Source organism: Aedes albopictus, chromosome 3 (assembly GCF_035046485.1).
Source record: "Aedes albopictus strain Foshan chromosome 3, AalbF5, whole genome shotgun sequence".
Taxonomy (NCBI): Eukaryota; Metazoa; Arthropoda; class Insecta; order Diptera; family Culicidae; genus Aedes; species Aedes albopictus.
The window spans coordinates 368,202,032-368,220,382 of NC_085138.1; the positions used below are offsets into that span (position 1 = coordinate 368,202,032).

General features: G+C 40.6%; 1 protein-coding gene across 6 annotated transcripts in view; it reads left to right on the forward strand.

The window, feature by feature from the left end:
• Positions 1–14,282, forward strand: part of LOC109397126 (whirlin) — a 343,758-nt gene extending 329,476 nt beyond the window's left edge. For all 6 annotated transcript variants that reach the window (XM_062855530.1, XM_062855537.1, XM_062855532.1 and 3 more), the window contains 3 exons: positions 11,519–11,710; positions 11,778–11,870; positions 11,932–14,282. In XM_062855530.1, coding sequence (XP_062711514.1) covers positions 11,519–11,710; positions 11,778–11,870; positions 11,932–12,060 — 414 coding nt within the window. In that variant the 3' untranslated portion in view covers positions 12,061–14,282. The remainder of the gene's footprint in view (positions 1–11,518; positions 11,711–11,777; positions 11,871–11,931) is intronic.
• Positions 14,283–18,351: the final 4,069 nt, after the last annotated feature.

Sequence of the window (18,351 nt, forward strand, 5' to 3'; positions counted from 1 at the left end):
ACTGAAGAGAAACGCAAATTGCTTTTTTTAAGAAAACAGAGAATCACAATTTATGAACAAAATTAGTCACTATTCATAAATCACTCATTTGTATAACACTGGGGTAATAAACAGGGGGTTGAAATAAAGTGATTCATATGTGTGACCCCTGTACCAATGTGCCATGCTTAAATAGCTCGCAAAAAGATTTACATTGTAGATTGCTATCACTGTCAGTACATAGAACATACGATCAACAAATGTAGTCCCGCACATGTCATGAGCTCTGCAATCAACTGCAATAGTTTGGAAAACGAACACAACAATCGTGTTTTACAGTTACAACACACACTAACACTATTGAACTCAATACAGTGATAGAAAAAGTCACAAACAACAGGAAGTTCTTACCAGGAGTGAATACACAAACCTTAGGAATCTTTTTCGATATTAGTTTGTTCAGTTTGATTTTCGATATGGTTTTATTCTTGAACAAACCCAACCCCTAACACATACTACAACCACCAACTTCTAGTGTAAAATTTAGGTTTTACTCACCTTTTTTCGTAAATAAAATGTTTTGTCCCAGTGCCGTTCAGTTTAGCTGTACAGTTCAGTTCTGTGTGTAACCGTATGATTTCCAATTTAAAAATTTAAACACTTCTTTTCTTTCGTCGCCTCGCCCTCCTACACTACCCCCCATCGAAAAACCCGCCGTTTCTACTTCCAATTTGTACAAAAACAACCAAAAACACAAAACAACTTTCACAAAACTGTAAACTCGGCGTCGTCCCGAAAATAGGAACTAGCGACCAAGTTGTCTAGGAGCTTTGATATGAAAGATGAAGGTGGTTCGCTGTTAGGAGCCGATGCAGGTGTCAGACGGCATCAGGTAAATGGCGGTTTGGTCTGCTCACCTGGCTTGGCTGGACCGGGTGGAGCGATCCGCATAGTTTAGAAGCAGCCAAACGAGTGCCAGTCTTGTGTTGTGACCGTTTCTGTATGTTTTTCCGTTTGTTGTTTTTACGTTTAGTTTGTGACAGTTGAACAGATTGAAATAAATGCCAGATATTAAACGCTATGAAATAGAAAAACCTAAACTATGGAAAAGATCACATTTAGTTTGTAAGTGATGGTTTTTTGGTAAACCTGTTCGTGATTCACTGTCTATTTGTTAGAGACTTCTATGAGTTCGAATTGATGCAAACGCTTTACCATGCTACTAGTAAACTTTTGAAGTAGAAACTCGAATAGTTATAACAATTCATTTGGAGTAGTAGCTACAAGCTCACGTCATAACTGTTTCAAGTGCATTAAATTACATTAAGAATACATCTCATCACATCCTAGATGCCATTGTTAGACGCAAGGCGTGATATAACTTTGAAATTTTCATTGGATTTCATATTGTCCTTAATTTATCGATTCTCCAGTTCAAGCACGGTTATGGCTTCTCAGTTTTAAATAGTAATAGTAATATTTGATAGTATACCATTATGATCTAATTGTACCACATTTTGATAATTCGCACAGTTCTAAAGTTTCTGAAGTATTGTAATTCTGCTTGCCTGGTAGATATTGAGTCAAGTCATTAAAAAATTAGGTGTTTAAAGCCAATAAATTAAGCTTCAGAACTGCTGGTGAGCTGGATTCGACTTCTGTGTCTGATTATTTTCTTTTTATTTCGCACGTAAGTATAATTCAAGCTTTTCACAACAATCAGTAGAAATGTGACAAAAGGGCGAAAGAACACAAGGTCGTAGAGTAAGAGAACAGAAAACGTCAGATGCTCATTTTTAAATAAATTATTTCTCCATTCTTTCCACCTCACCCTACGCTCTTCGTCGCAACATTTCAACTTTTCCGGTCCTTATATGTTTTTTCAATACTCTCTGGGAGTGTATCTGAAAAAAATTATGGTATCCATGGTGTACCTGCTCCCACAAACGACTAACTAGCTCCGAAAGACACGACATTTGCCATAAACGATCCAACATAGCACAAATGAGACCGACTTGATTGGTCGTGTGACGAGGTTTGAGGAATCGCTTAAATGGGTACGCGTACGTAGGAAAATGTGCTGATCTATGTCTTGTTAATGGCAAAGATCCTTCTGGGTTTCCAAAGAAATTACATCCGGGATTCCTGCAAGGAATCCTTCGCGGTTTCTTCACAAATTTGTTCCAGGACTCCTCCAAAAGTTTCTTCTGGGATTCCCAAAGAGTTCTTGATGAGATTCTTCCGGGGATTTTTTTTTCAGAAGCTTCCTCTGAGGTTCTTCTGTGATTCCTAAAAAGGGTTCCATCTGGGATTCCTTCAATAGCGCTTGTCAGGATTCCTGAAAGAAGTACTTCCGGGATTCTTCCAGAGATTATGTTTTGTAATTTCTTTAGAAATACCTTCAGAGATTATCTCATAAGTTCCCTAATTCTTTCAAAATTCCTTTCGAAATTCCTCTAGAAATTAATTTTGAGATTTTTCCGGGAATTCCTTCTAGGATTACCCAGAATTTTTTCCTGAGATTCCTATAGTGATTTATCCTAGCATCCTTCCTTTTGTGTTACCCCAGGGAGTTCCTTCTGAGATTATTTATGGTATTCCTTGAGAAGCTCCATCTGGAATCCTTCCAGGAGTTTCTTTTTCAGAATTTTTCTGGGACTTCAAGGAAATTCTTCTGAGATTCCTCAACGATCCTCCAAGTACTCCATCCAAGATTCTCCTAACAGTTCCTTTTAGAATTCTTCAGAAGTTTTTTTTTACTTCCAGAAGGTATTCCTGGAAAACTTGAAAAATATCAGCAATTTCACCTGAGATTCCTTCAGCAGTTGCTTCTGGGATTGATTAAGGATTTTCTTTCGAGATTTCTTTAGAAACTCCTACCAAAATTCCGTCAGGCAATTCTTCCAGGAATTCCCTGCAAGATTCCTCCCGGATTTCCCTGAGTCCTGTGATTTCTTCGCGATATTTTCAAAATCTTTCCAGGAATCCTACAGGAACTTCTTTCAGTAGTCATCTAAAAACATCCCCGGGATTTCTCCAAAAATCCATCCCGGGAGTCTTACTGAAACTGCTTCTGTGATTGCTTCAAGAGTTCGCTCCGGGATTCCTACTGTGATTCCATCGGAAACTCCTTTCGGGTCTCCTCCAACAATCACTTCCACAGCTCTTTCGGGAACTTCTTCTGGGTTTCTTTGAGAAATTACCTTTGAAATTTCTTCAGGAACTCCTTCGTGGATTCCTTCGGGAACTTCTTATGATATTCCTCTAGGAGCTTCTGGAAATTCTCTAGATCTTTATAAGGGAATTCCTGCAGGTGTATTTTAAGGAATCCTTCAATCAGGTTTAATTTATGCAATTAATCATGAAGTTCCTGAGGATTTTTTTTTTTTGAGGCTTTAAATTTATTAATTTTAATTCATTCGCCTCCAACCTGAGGAAATATCCCTACAAGTTCCTTCTGGTTTTACTCCACCAGTTCTCTTCGGGGTTTGTTTTTTGGGAATACCTTCATTTTATTTTTCCAGAAAAATCTTCTGAAGACATTTCAAGAAAAAAAAACAATTAAGAGAATCTCGAATGGAGCTCCTGAAGGATTCCCGGAGCTCCTTGAGAAATCTCGGAAGAAATCCCTATAATCCCAGAAAGAATTCCAGAAGGAGTCATGGAAAGAGTTCCAGGGGGAATCTTAGATGGAACCTTTTAAAAATCGAAGAAGAAAATCCTGGAAGGTATCCAGAGGGAACTTCTGAAGGAATCAAGAAAAGAATCTCCCTGAGGAATCACAGGAGAAAGTCGTAGAGGGATTTTTGAATAAATTTGTGCAGAAACCACGGAAGCAATTTCTGAAAGAAATTGCTTTCCTAGGATACCCTAGAAATTATAGACTGGACTTGAAAAAAGTGAGACACACAAAATAATGTATAACTTTTGATTCGTGCACAAAAATAGCTACTTTTTTAACCAGGAATAGCATATTATGTGTAGTTAACACCATAAAATATCATAAAAATCGGTTTAGCATTGGCGCAGATCAGAGATGCCAGATCATTTCATCAAAAATCTGTATCAATACAGATTTTTCTGTATCGCCGTATTTGAGGGTATAGCAGGCACTGAAAGTCCTAGATTTGAATAGAAACTAATAAAAATATACTACTTTTTGACGGTATTTGAAGGACCCTGCAGGAGTTTCTTCTAAAATTCTTACAGCAACTCATCTTGGAAGCCCTGAAGGAGTTTTTTTTTAGGATTCCAGTTTTTGAGAATTTCTCCCTTTTTAGTTCTTCCTTCTGGGATTCCTTCTGGGATTTCTAAAAGAATTTCCTTTGGGATTCCATTTGAAAATTCCTCCTTATTGGTCCTGAGATTCCTCCAGGAGTTTGTTTTGTAATGTTTTTCTAAAAGTTTATCCATGGTTTCCTTCAAGAGTTCTTTCGAGGTTTTCTTCTCCTCTCTTCTACCAGCAGTTTCTTCGGACATCCCTTCAGGGATTTGAACCGGAATTTCTTTTGAGATTCCATCAGAACTTTTTTCTGCGTTTCCCAAAGAAGTTCCATTCGGGATTCCTCCAGGAGTTCCTTCTTGATTTCCTTCAGGAATTCACTCAGATATTTATTCCGAGATCTCGGCAGGAAACACCACCGGCATTCTTTAAAAGTCTTCTAAGGAAATGCTTCTGGGACTCCTCCAGGAGTTCTTTTTCGGATTCCTTCAGGAATTTCTTCATGGATTCTTTTGGAATTCCTCGAGGACTTCCTTCTAGGATTTATCCAGGTTTTTTTTTCCGGGACTCCTCCAGGAACTTTTTCTGGCATCCCTCCATTCCCATAGAACTCCGCAAGGAATCCCTTTACGGATTCCTCCCATTGTTCCTTCTGGAATTCCTCCAGGAATCTTCTTGCATTTTCTTGCATTTCTTTCTTGCATTTCACCAGGAGTTATATCCAGATAAGCTTCTAGGATTCCCCAAAAGTTACTAGATTTTTTTAGTTAGTTAGTTAGTTAGTTTTAAAAGTTAGATTTTTTCAAAAAATTCTTCCGTGTTTTCTTCAGAAGTTGAACCAGGAGTTTCTTCTGAGAATCTACAAATATCTCCTTCTGAGACTATTCCAGGAGTTTATTCAAGATTTCTTCAAATGCTCCATCTAGAATTGCTCAAGGAACTCCTCTTTTGAAATTTCTCTCTGATTCCCTTCAAAATTCCTCCAGGAGTTCCTTCTGAGATTTCTCCAGATCCTTTTGGAATGTTTTCAGAAGTTTTTTTTTTCTGGGATTCCCAGCAGGAATTTCTGTGGAAATGTTAGGTGTCCTTCTCCTGTTGGGGAAACCTATAAATAACACCATGAGAAATTCCTTACAAAGCTGCTAGAGGAGCTCCTAAAGAAATTGATGAAGAAAATCTTCGAGGAAGTCCTGTAGAAAGGAGCAAATGGAATAATGACATAATGCCAAAAACTTAGAATAAATTTCCTTTGCAACCTTAGCGGCGTGCAGTGCTCTATAGCAAGCAACAAACTACTGGTCGTGAGAAGCATTTGAGCGGAATTAATTTTTGTCTGCAAAACACAGTACATACATTATTCTTTACGTAGGATCTCAAAACCATTTTCTCAGATACAGTTGTTGCGTCCGATAGCTGTATGTCTTCTGAAATGAGGCTGTCTTTAATCTCCACATGCAATATATTTTTTTTTTCTATTTACTGGATAACGATACTTAATGCAATTAAAATTTTTATTAATTACGAAATACTTTTTTCAATAGGCTTAGTAGACACCCCCTCCCCCTAAAAAGTTACTGCAAGTTAGTTTCTGCAAGCTGCCGCATGACGAATTCCTTCTTTGGCAGCGGCACTATGAATCTGTCACTGCGCTTCGAAGATGGTTTCGCATGTTGATTCTTCTACCGACTGGATGCCACTGGATGGACTTGCAGGACTCCAACTTCCAAAAGCGTACTAGCTGGTCCTGGATATCCGCTAGTGTAAACGAAAACGATACTGATTGTGTTGGACTTGCTGAATTAGCAGGAATTCACCCTCAGACGATCCAACTGAATACAGTATTCTGCAGAGTTGGTCCCTCCTCGCTAATCTTGCTTCGACCTTTGGTGAGAAGATCGCCGAAATACTCGGGACCGATGATGATGACGATCTGCCCAGGCTCACAGAACTGTGGAATAGCCAACACGATTAGTGTTGGATAGTGGTTACCATTAGCCGAAGCTAACTCTTTGGACTGACAGAGTGACTGTCAACTCTGGTAGACTCATTGTACGACGAAATATCACTAAACCGGGGAAGGATACGAGCGTTAACTCGTCTACGGGATATGGAATTGGAACCTCCGATTCCTTGAATAGTCAAGCGGTCTGGTTTGTCATATGATGTAACCGTACATTTGGACATGATACATACGAATTACACGAACAAATTAAATCTTATTTATTGATAACCTGCATATTTACAACTTAAAATTGAACATAACAACACGGACTAACTATTTACATCTTCTATGCATGTGGCCATCTTGCAGAGCGGGCGATGACAGATGATGATTTCGTGTGAGTGTGCGAAACATCATCACGATGACAACATAGTTGTCATCGGTGAGCCCACTGTTAAAATGATGTGGGTTGGACACATGGCCGTGTTGCCAGATGTATTTCCATTGATCCCAACACCATAAGGCAATGTGGCGTTCATAACCCATCTCTCTCAAGCAGCAGCAGAAGATAGCAATTTTTTGTTTAATGCTTTCATAGGGAAAAGTTTCCCTATGAAAACAAACCAATCCTTCTGGGGAGCTTAAAAGAGAAAGGTGATTAAGCGTCAGACCCAAGTAACCACGGTGCTGAAGCCTTATTGCATGCAGATATACGGTGTACTTAAGGCAATCATTACTTTACATGCAAACTTAAAGTTGATTTAAAGTGGAAATGGGCAATTATGCGACTGCTTCAAGATTATACCAGTATAATCCTAATTTGATTCTATAATTGCCCACTTCCACTTTAAATCAACTTAAAGTTTGCATGTAAAGTAATGATTGCACTAAATACACCGTATATCTGCATGTAATAAGGCTTCAGCACTGTGGTTACTTGGGGGTAGCCTTATGATCCATTGCACGAATTTTTACTGGCCTGCTTACTCTCACGCGAAATTTGACGTTTGAGAGGTGTCGGCATCGCTCAAACGTCAAATTTTCTGTGAGAGTAAGCAGGCCAGCATAAAATTGTGCAGTGGACCATAGGGCACTGCATTGTTTTGATTTAGTATGGGATTTTGACGTTTCTTGGCCTTGTTGTTTACATAATTTCTGTAAGAGTGAAAGAGAAGGAGAGAATTTCATGCAGTGCCCTATAGGAGGTTTCTTCTGCCACGGGACGGAGGATTTGACAAGTAAGGATGACTGCTGGCTCGTGTACCATAGAGAATGATGTATCTGCTGACAGTAGTGACAGTAGCCCTTCGTGCAGGACTTCGCAGGATGGTCAACAAATAGACAGTTGAGGCATAACTTACTACACCGAGCCACGTCGAGACGCTCTGGAGCCTTCATCTTCAGGAACTTGAAGCAACGAAATGCCGAACAAAATTCTTCACCACAGAAGACGCGCTTGTTCCATGGCTGAACTGCAGAGTTGCTAACACTACCCAAGTAACCAGTAAGCATTTAAAATAGCATTCCTTCAGCATTATAGTAGCCTTTACGACAAGGCGTTAAATGCTAATTAGCCGTATATGCGCCTATAGTGCTACCTCATCCCTTAAGGAACGTCGTGACGAAATGTCAAAGAAGCGTAACGCCTCGTCGAGCAAAAAAAAATAATAATAAAAATAGATTGACGTCTGCTTCTCGTTCTCTCAGCCTGCTTCCCCGCTTCATCGTCCTTCCATATTCCAGCCGGTGCTAGGTGGTACTTTTTTGCTGATTTTTGTAGTGATGTAGGTTTGAACTTACGATCCGGAGATTGATTAATCATATCTGCTTCGGATTCTGTTGCTCCTGATCCACGATGCTAAAGCTGTCCCGGTGGCGTGCGTTGATTTAATCGCCAATATAAAGAATGATTCGATAACAGCTTCAGATTCAACATCCAAAACTTGTTTTCATTGAGATATTTCATTGTGGTAGAGCATTACGATCCCTTCTTTTAAATATCTTTTAAAAATCTTTCAAACAATCCTATGATCCACCAAAGCATCCACCTGTTCGGCACATATTTTCCGACGAAATGATAAATAATTGGTGATTTTTTTTATGGACAAGTTCCCAATCCAATCCAGCTGCAGTAATGTTTTCTTTGGTGCGTTTGGATGAGTAGGGGAAAATGAAGAAACAAATAAGATGCACAAATTTGTAAACAGAAGCATAGGCTCTGTAAGAGAGAGACAAAATGTGTTGCCAAATGCGTAACATATCTCCCAACCTTTTTGCTCCTAGCATTTAAAGAGCAGTTGAAAAGCATTCTGTATGCTCCCAAGTGGAACCATTTCAAGCAGTTGAAATGCTAATTAACAGCCGAAAGCTTTTGAGCAGCACAGCTTATGCTAACTCAAGGCAGCTATGCATTCGAACTGCTTGTGTAGGGCAGCAAGCAGTTTAAATGCGTAATACGGGCTGATACACGGCTTATTCAAATGCTTAGTGGTTACCTGGGTAAGCTTCGACCGCTTCTGTTATGGTGAGCATCCACCTGACTCAGCCTGAGAGTGGCCGGATCTAATCGAGAGCAGATCATTTGCCCCAGTATGGGGCAAATGATTCTGAACACGCACACCAGCAGCAAAGATCGATAGCACGAACACACATGATGAACACGGAAAGCAATGCAATGGTGATCGATCGAGCGCGAGGTGTCAAATTCCAGTGCAGTAAAATTCCGGAAGGGGTTTTCCACAGTTACCGAATCCCAACCGTTAACTGCTGTGAGGGAGTAAGTACACTGAAGAAAATTTCGTGGGAAGAATGAAAATTGCGAAGAATAACTATTGTAATTATGTATGTTTTTGTTCGCAGAAATTCATTTCGCAGGACAACCTTTGTTCAACAGAACACATTGGACAAAGAATCTGTGATAATTGGTAAAAATAGCTAATTTTCAATATTTTTATAATAATCACCAAATAAAATAAACAATCATTTTTAAAGTCCCTGATGAAGGTCCTATATGCGACCGAAACGTTTTACGAAATTAAATAGCAGTATTTGAATTTTGTCGAGACTGTAAAAGCCATTTTCAAGTTACATTCCATCACAGTCGCAACCAAAACTGACTTCGTCATCTACTTCGGAGAACACATCTTTAGACAGCAGTTCTATCTTCCTACGGACAGCATGAAACTCTTGGAACACTTCATCTTATCGCTGCAGACGGATGGCTACTTGAACAACTTGGTCAGGATCGTAGTGCACGACGATGTACTTCATGCCTTCCAACGTATTCCGGATGTGGCTTTTCCAGCTCACGAAGATCGTTTGTCATGGCCACTGATCAAGGATTGATTACCGCGCTGAATAATAATGGTAACAAACACAGCACTGTCACCGTTACTGAATCACTTCCACTGTGCACTGATTAAAAAACACACAAAATCAATTCGAGAATCCTCTTCTTGGATTCCTTCAGAGTTTTATCTATCGGATATTTTATGGAGTTCTTTTCGGATGCACTCCTAGAGTGTCCTTCTGGGATTTCACCTATAGATTATTTAAAAATTCATTCAATAGTTTCTTCTGGAATTCCTCCTTATTTCTTAAAAATCCCGGAAGGCTTTACCAGGAATTCCAAAAGAAAGTCCAGAAGAAACCCTAGAAATATTCCCTTGTGAAATCATAGTAGGACCTTCTGGAACAATTTCAGAAGAAACACCTGTAGTAATCCCTGGATAATTTATTTAAAGAACTTCATAAAGAACTCCAAGAGAATCAGAAGAAACTATTGCAGTCATTCTACAATGATCTGCTGCGGAAACCTAATAACCTGATAGAGGGATCCCAGATGCAGTTCCTGAAGAAATCCCCGAAAACCTCCAGCAAAAAAAAACGGAAGAATCTTCAGGAGACAAACGAAAATACCACTCGCGTTGTATAATAAGACTCTAATTCTGCTGGTCTCTTTAGACGGCCATGAATCGTGGACGTTGGACGAAGCTGATCGGAGAGCCTTTGGAGTCTTAGAACGTAAAGTGCTGCAATTGATACTCTCGTATTCCGGAAGTACGACAAGCTAAAACCACAGAGAAACAGACGTCACACTCTCATTGCTTCCCACGAACACCTTTTTAACGGTTGATTTAAATATTCAGTAGTAGGTTGATCGACCACTTGCGGCGCTGGTATCGTTTTTGCTCCTGTTTGACGTTTGGCCCGGTCAAACACAGTACGTTTAGCATTGGGCGATTACGTTTTCGTGTCGATGTTTTTTTAATGAAATGTGTTCTAAGTGTTACGACTGTTTCTCTGTGGTTAAGCCATATCCAGCAGAGAATTACGAAGGGGCCGAAGGCTTCGTGGAAGGCCGCGCACACGTTGCCTTTTTGCAGTTTAGGAGGACCAAAATATCACAGACAAACAGACGTAACACTCTGACATTTCCCATCGTACGCCGAATTAACGGTCTATTTAAAGATTTGATAGTTGGCCAACTGCTCACCCATGGCGCTCGCATCGTTTTTGTTCGAGTTTGACGTTTGCCCACTACCGCCACCTAGTTCATGGTCGGCCAAACTCAGTCCTTTTAGTATTGGGCGAACAGGTTTCCAGGACTATGATTTGAATCGAAAAATGTTCGTAGTGTTACGTCTGTTTGTCTGTGAAAATATGTTCACAGCATTTTACGCTCAGAAATGCCTTGTAATCATTATCAACCCAATTCTTGTTTTAAAATTGTACCAGACTTAGGTACGCCACTGCTCGGGTAGATCAAATTCATTATTGAATAGTTAACCTAAAACCATTGTCAAGATTTCATGCGTTTTCTTCGTGTAATCTGACTTTAGACTTTAGACTAACTCCACACAATGGTTTTGAGTGTTTTAACACAGACAAACAGACGTAACACTACGAACATTTTTCGATTCAAATCATAGTCCTGGAAACCTGTTCGCCCAATACTAAAAGGACTGAGTTTGGCCGACCATGAACTAGGTGGCGGTAGTGGGCAAACGTCAAACTCGAACAAAAACGATGCGAGCGCCATGGGTGAGCAGTTGGCCAACTATCAAATCTTTAAATAGACCGTTAATTCGGCGTACGATGGGAAATGTCAGAGTGTTACGTCTGTTTGTCTGTGGTTTTAAGATGCTTTTATCAGTTTTGAATAGTTAGCTGCAAGTGTACTTCATTCCATAGAATTACAGTACAGTTTAAAGTCAACCAGTTCATCGGCAGTTCAAGAGCTTCACCAGTTGTTAATAAGATAAACAGTAATAAAGCAATTTGCATGTATCTTTCAAATAACTAAAACCCCTCTAACGCCATATTTCATCCTTCACTTCATGGATGCGCTCATCCTCTCCCCCCTATCGGAACAGTCGATGCAGCGCCTACCGATGGACCAGAACGGCTCATCGCTGGAGCAGAGCCAAGACCAGCCGCCACACATAGTACCTGACCACCGAGGAAACCTACACATCACGGTGAAAAAGTCGAAGCCCATCCTTGGCATTGCGATCGAGGGCGGAGCGAACACCAAGCACCCACTGCCGCGGATCATCAACATCCACGTAAGGGCGATCCTGTGAGGATGATCCAAGATGTTCATGAATTGACTTGTTTCCTCTCTCGCAACAGGAACACGGCGCAGCGTACGATGCCGGTGGACTGGAGGTAGGCCAGCTGATACTGGAGGTCGATGGTAACAAAGTCGACGGAATGCATCATCAGGTTCGTGCAGGCTTACTAACTATTAGTAGAACTTACGTTAACATTACCCTTCTTATTTCAGGACGTCGCCCGACTGATAGCGGAGTGCTTCGCCGCACGCGACAAGAACGATATCACCTTTCTCGTAGTCGAAGCAAAGAAATCAAACCTAGAACCGAAACCAACAGCATTAATATTTTTAGAAGCATAGCATTTGCTATCCCTGCCGGCTAGCGATCCGGATAATTCTGAAGTGCCAGAAAAAGGGATCGACCTTACCGCTGATAAATTGAAGTGAGTTTTCTTTTCGTTGAACGGTTATGATTTTTCTTATGTTTTGAACTTGCTTTTATTTCTATGTGTTTGGAGGGAAAGGTTTGCGGAACTTTTGAGCGTTACAACTAGTTATGGAAAGTATCGCAAACCTTTCTTGAAATTACAAGTCTTCTGTTTACTTTTTTTCTTCAATATGATTTTCGAACTTTGCTAAGAGCCCTTTCAAAACACTTGGCACCAAAAGACCATTTTTCTGAAAAATGAGTTGCACTCTAGAGCGTGATATTCGTAAAGATTACTCATACAAAATGTTACAGTTATAATGCTAAGCAAACACTGCCGTACTCATAAATGTTTAAACAGACTTGTAAGAAAACGAGGAAATCAACCCTTCCCTAACTATCCTGCTATGATATTATAATGGTAAATGAGTCTATTATTTTTGTTGATGTTGAAAAAAGTGTTTACACCGCTAGAAGTGTACTTTGTGCCATGTTCCTCGTCCTATTCCTAACCTTATACATAACGAACTACAATCACACTAGCGTACCAAATCGCTTGTTCACAAGTACAGTACCGACGCTATTTTAACCTCACTATCGTGTATTATAAGTTTATCTTCCATTCGTTTCTTTCCTATTTAAGTTCCAAAACAAAAGAAAACAATCAGCAAAAGAGTTAAGAAAGAATTCTTTATTCGCGGTAATTCAGAGATATTCTAGCCGTCAGGGATGAAAAACCAGGTTCAAAACCAAACACTAACAAACAACAAGCAAAAACAAAACGACAAACCAACTGATACAATCCTGAACAAATCATCAGTCAAACTTTCATTACAACTTTATAATACCATCATACAAACAAACAGGAGAAAGATTAAACAAAGAACGGTCCACGCTCGTCGGTGACGTTCAATCGTGCTCGCGCGCAAATGTTAGAACAAACGCATGATCCGTTGACGCCTACGGGTATGCAATCAACGGTCACCTCGCAGCAAGCTGAACGTCACCAGGCAAGCGTTTGGACCATGCATCACTATAGGGATGCGCCAATATTCGTTCATTCCCTACATGAAAGTAATAACCATTTGCAATAACTTGTGTATGTGTATGTGTTCGTATGTTTGGGCACGTTCATGCGAGCGTCCGTATGTATGTGAGTTCAAACCGTTCATAGAGAAACATGGAAAATCTTTTTAAATAGAATCGTTACATCTATTTGTTGACTCGTGATTAAGGGCTTATACTCGTGTTATGATTAGGTTTTCGGTTCACACGTTTCTGCTGACATTTTGGTATCTAAACAGTAGTAAATTGCAAACGCCGAATTTCAGTATCGCTAATATGTGTAGAAAAAGGAGGGTAAGGCTTTTGTCCACCCCTGACGCGGGTCAGGGGTGGATGAAGCTCGCATTGCTAACGAAAAACGCCACAAAGAGCTTGCTAAAGTTTGGAAAAGGTGAAATCCACAACTTGCTTGAGTGATATTTCTGCTTTTAATATACAACAGTACACTCCAACAGAAACATTCCCACACTCAGACACACGGAATCGAACAAAATGCAGAAAACCAAATGGTATGAGTCTAAATACATTAATGCTGCACTGCTTTGCCCCCTTTCGGACAGGAGGGGGAAACGCAGCCGATGTGATGATGATGGTAACTGAAAAGAGTTAGAATATGAGTGTATCGGTCTAGGATATGATTGACGGAAGCAAGAACACACCGAGTATCGCATTGTAAAGCTCAGCAGTAGGAGTAAGTTGAATGTGTAGATGCAAAGCGAGAGCGCTTGGGGGTCTTAAGCTAAACGAGTGTGCTTTAATAAATGATGGCTAGTGGCTATGTATCGGTATAATTGCTATTTTGCTCATGGATAATCGAGGTGCTTTTGATGAATTAAAGAACAATTGAATTGCGTGAGATTGAAGTGGAGATAATCAAGGAAGTTTTACGAAATATAAAGAATCAAAAATGTGCTCAGTTAAATTTGTTGGTGGGGGGCGATATTTTCACCCGCCGCCAATGCACATTCGGGTAAGCAGCCGAGCGGACGGCACGATAGGGAGAAACAATAAACAACTAGAGTAGTCGTGTGTCGTTCATTTGTTGTCATTCCACATCGAACCGCGTACCAATAAAAGTGTTTATTGACGAGTCTCCGCTGTTTCTTTCTGCGATCGCGCGAGTCCCTAGCAGAGATGGCATAGATACACTGATAAACAGCTCTGCGTACACATCTTCAATAAAATGAGCGCCGCTCTTTTTTGCTACGAATGTGGACCGGCAACAAACACACATCGCTCAGCCGTAAAGCTTTGCGTGAGAGTGCGAATGTGTATGTTGCCACACCAGCTGTGTGAGACGTCGCAGAGCTCAAACTTCTTCTGCGTGAGCTTCGCTCATTTCAAACAATTTGCTACACATCTGCGCTGTCTGAGCTGCAAGTTGTAGGCTCTCGGCAGTACAGAGTAGCGCAGCGCTGCGATGTGAGCTGTGTGTTGGACTGTACTTTCTCTTGCTTTCCTGCGCTCACCGTCGTGCGCGATGCGACGACGATGCCGAGTGCGTGCAGTCGGACCACGCAGAAGATAATTGTTACACGCACTCTTTCTCATCTTGCTGGCTGTGTGTAATGTGTATTTTTTATCTTCTCACTTAGTGCTCTGAGGAGCATGCCATCTCTGGTCCCTAGTCGGTTGTCTTCCGTCGTAGGCCATTCCGCTGTGCACCTGTTCCGCCGGTTTCCAACAAAATTTAGGAACTACGAAAAAATCTGTTTCTCTATTACATTAGGGGTTGTCCATTAATTACGTAAGGGTTTATAGGGGGAGGGGGGGGTTTGAAAAATCTTACGAGCCATACAAAAATTTTTGGGCTCTCATACAAAAAATCTTACAAGGGGGGGGGGGTGTCGAAAAATCGTAAAAAATCCCTTACGTAATTAATGGACAGCCCCTTATACGATAAACCGTAGTGTTCTGCGTCGGACAACTCACTCCAGGTGAGGAATATTCTGAATCTACCCAAGAAATATTGTTTAGTCAAGCAGACTAGAAGAGATTCTTAAACCATCATTAAACCAAATTAAAAGTTATTAGGTTCTATGATGGTTCTCAAAACCTCATTAAGGCTAATTCGTCATTAAATGTTTCTACCGATGCAGCTGTGCTCATGCCGCTATCTATTTTTTTCGCCGAATTACTTATCCCTGCTGGAAAGGAATCCTCCGAATCTAGTCACGCTACGCCACTGATCTACATTTTGCGTTGAACTAATGCGTTGTTTAGTGTATTTTCTAGAGGCTAATCGAAATACCTAGCTCATCTTTCTGAGAATAACGTGATTTTATTGGGTTCCAGTTCCTTTGTTTTCATGGTTAAATAAACAAAACAGTTTCAATTTCCGTGGATAGAATGACAGTTCGATCGAGAAAATGACAGTTCACCCCGAGTAAAAAAACCTCATACAAACTTAAAATGTTTTTTTATAGTTCCAGGATACTAAAAATGATGAAATTTTTGATTTCGACTAATTTTTGGGCAGAGAATCCGATTAAGAAATAATCTGGATATCCCTAAAGAACCCAATTCGCTTTTTTATCCGTTGTTTCCATATTCCACCCCACATTGGTCTGTTGTGGTTGCAGTTGTGTCGATGACACGAAAGTCAATCTAGAAATAGTTCCACGGACACGGACAATAACACAAGATGATAGTGTTTCCTTTGTTTATCAGCTCTCTTAAGTCCATCTGATCTATTTGGAACGGGCGTTCCGGAGCTTCTGCATAGGCTTACTACGCTGGCGGTTCTTAAAGACGTTGCACGTGGTCGTTGAGATTGGGCCAATACACAATGTCTCTCGCCTTTCAGAGTGTCGCTTGCTTTCCTTGATGATTGTACTGCAAAAGCTTCAGAATTTCAGGACGACTCTTGTTAGGCACCACCTGGCGCCACGTGGCGGCTTCTACTCAGGATCACACCTTCTTGGAACGGTTTCACTCGCTCATCTACAGACGATTAATCGTTCGGCTAGCCGTGGACTATGTATTGCTACAGAAAATCACACGCTAGCTCACACGTTTTGTCGTTCTATGCGGCTTGTTTGATCTACTCTAGCCACGCCGAAATCTCAACGCATTCATCTCGGTTCTGTCCTCCATTCTCAGAGTCTTCTTGATGTCGATGTTGCGGGATAGTAGGGTATATGTACCATTCCTTGGCCTAATTTGTAAGCCGCCTTGACAATTTTGACCAAAACTCATGAATTAATAGCACTAGAAATAATATGTTGACCATATTACACACTCTAGGCAATGCTTGTTTCACCAATTGGAAGTAAACTAACGTAAATATTCAAGAATTTACTTAATTAAGTTGAAAATATTCGATGCGATGGTATGCAATGTTGGTCTATGGTACAACACTTGGCCTATTAGTGGATACAACGTTGGCCTATTGCTTTCCATGCACTAGAACCACTTATTATCTCATTTTTTCAATATTTCTGCTGAAGTATTATCTCTGTTTGTTCACCAATCTTACTTTTAATTTTCATTTTCGGAGCCAAATTTTCAAAAAACTATAAATATATTACTTAAACTAAAGTTTTTTCTTAATTTAGTAAGGAAAACAACGCAACCCTATTATTGTGTTATATTTTTACAGTCACCGCACACAAAATCTTTCTTCCTTTTCGTTCTTTCTGGTTCTTACGCAAGCAATGTTGTTGACGTCACTTTATCGGTGTTGTTGACGTCACTTTACTGATGAGCCAAGATTTGGGTACATAGTGAAAAAAATGTCCTCAATATTCGGCCCACATTCAATTTGTAAAATAGTTACTATTCGTTGAAAACAAATATACAAGTTCAAAATAGCGTCTTTGACCGTCGCATCAAATGTTTAGTTATTGAAAAGTCGATTCGAAATGTTGCAGAATCATGCCAATAATGATCATGTGTATAGACTACTCACTAAGCCGAAGAATCATGGCGTCTACAAAACATAAACAAAGTGACATTTTCATTCAATTTCAACACTCCAAAGTGCTAAAATTGAAACGAAATGTTACAGTTGTTTGGTGCAGCTTTTCCGATATCCAGTTATGCGTGTTTGTTTGAGTTTTTGGTTTACGTTGAGATAGGCCGAACGTGGGAACTATGCCAACGAAGCATCCCGATACCCTATGTCGGCCATAATCAAGTCCTTATCCCTTACCTGCAAAACATACCGTTGCAGACTCAAGTTCATTCGCTGTACTCGTTTCGGCACCTCAGATAGAGGCTTCTTAAAACTACTTCGAAGCGGCTAGTGGACTGATTGCACTGGCACTTGAGTTTATCCGAAGATCTACCGGTTGAACCGTTTGCAAAAGAATAGTATCACAAGAGTATCTTTCTCTATTTGTGCGTACTGTCGCTATGTCGCTATTAAATATTATTCTCGAAGCAAACATCACCGGTTGCCCTTCCTATAGTAGTACAGCACAGCGCCCAAAGCAAAGCTACTGGCGTCGCACTCCATGGTTGCTGCGACTTTTGGGTTATAGTACTTCAGCCCTGTAATCTCGGTTGTTTGCTTCTTGGTTCCTCCGAAATCAGTGTTTCTCTGAGCGGTCGACTGAGTTCCGATAGCTTCGGAATGAGCTTGGTATACGTTTGCTAAGCCGAGGTCTTTTGGATCCGGCATATTATGGATCGCCGTTGTTTTCTTCAGATAGGATTTGAGTCCTTCGCTCGGCAGCACATGGCTGAGAAAGCATACTTCAATTTGATTCAGTTTGCTTTTCGACCGATTCAGCTTGAACCCCATTCTCTGACAACGCAGTCTACAGGTTTCTGTTGTGGTATGCTATTGCTTTTTCGTTCGTTGTGCCACGTCCAAACACAACATATCTTCCACTAACACTACTATTCCCTTCAGGTCGTGCAACGCTTGTTGCAGCTTCGCCGAGAATACCTCTTGCTGATGATTGGTGCCGGTATACCTTAAGAATCGATTTCTGTGACGACTACATGAATCCCCCATGCTTGTTGAAAATCGGTGAAATCTTGGGGCAGCATTTTGCACGCCTAGTCTAAAAAAGTCGACATGTGCACTTCCAATACCATCATTTTCGATGTCTTTGTGCGATCACTTGCTTGATTTGTTTTTCTTCTTGTTGCTCCTGTGCCGCTAGCGTTTTCAGGAATGGGATATGTCCTCCAACCTCCATGGTTTGGAC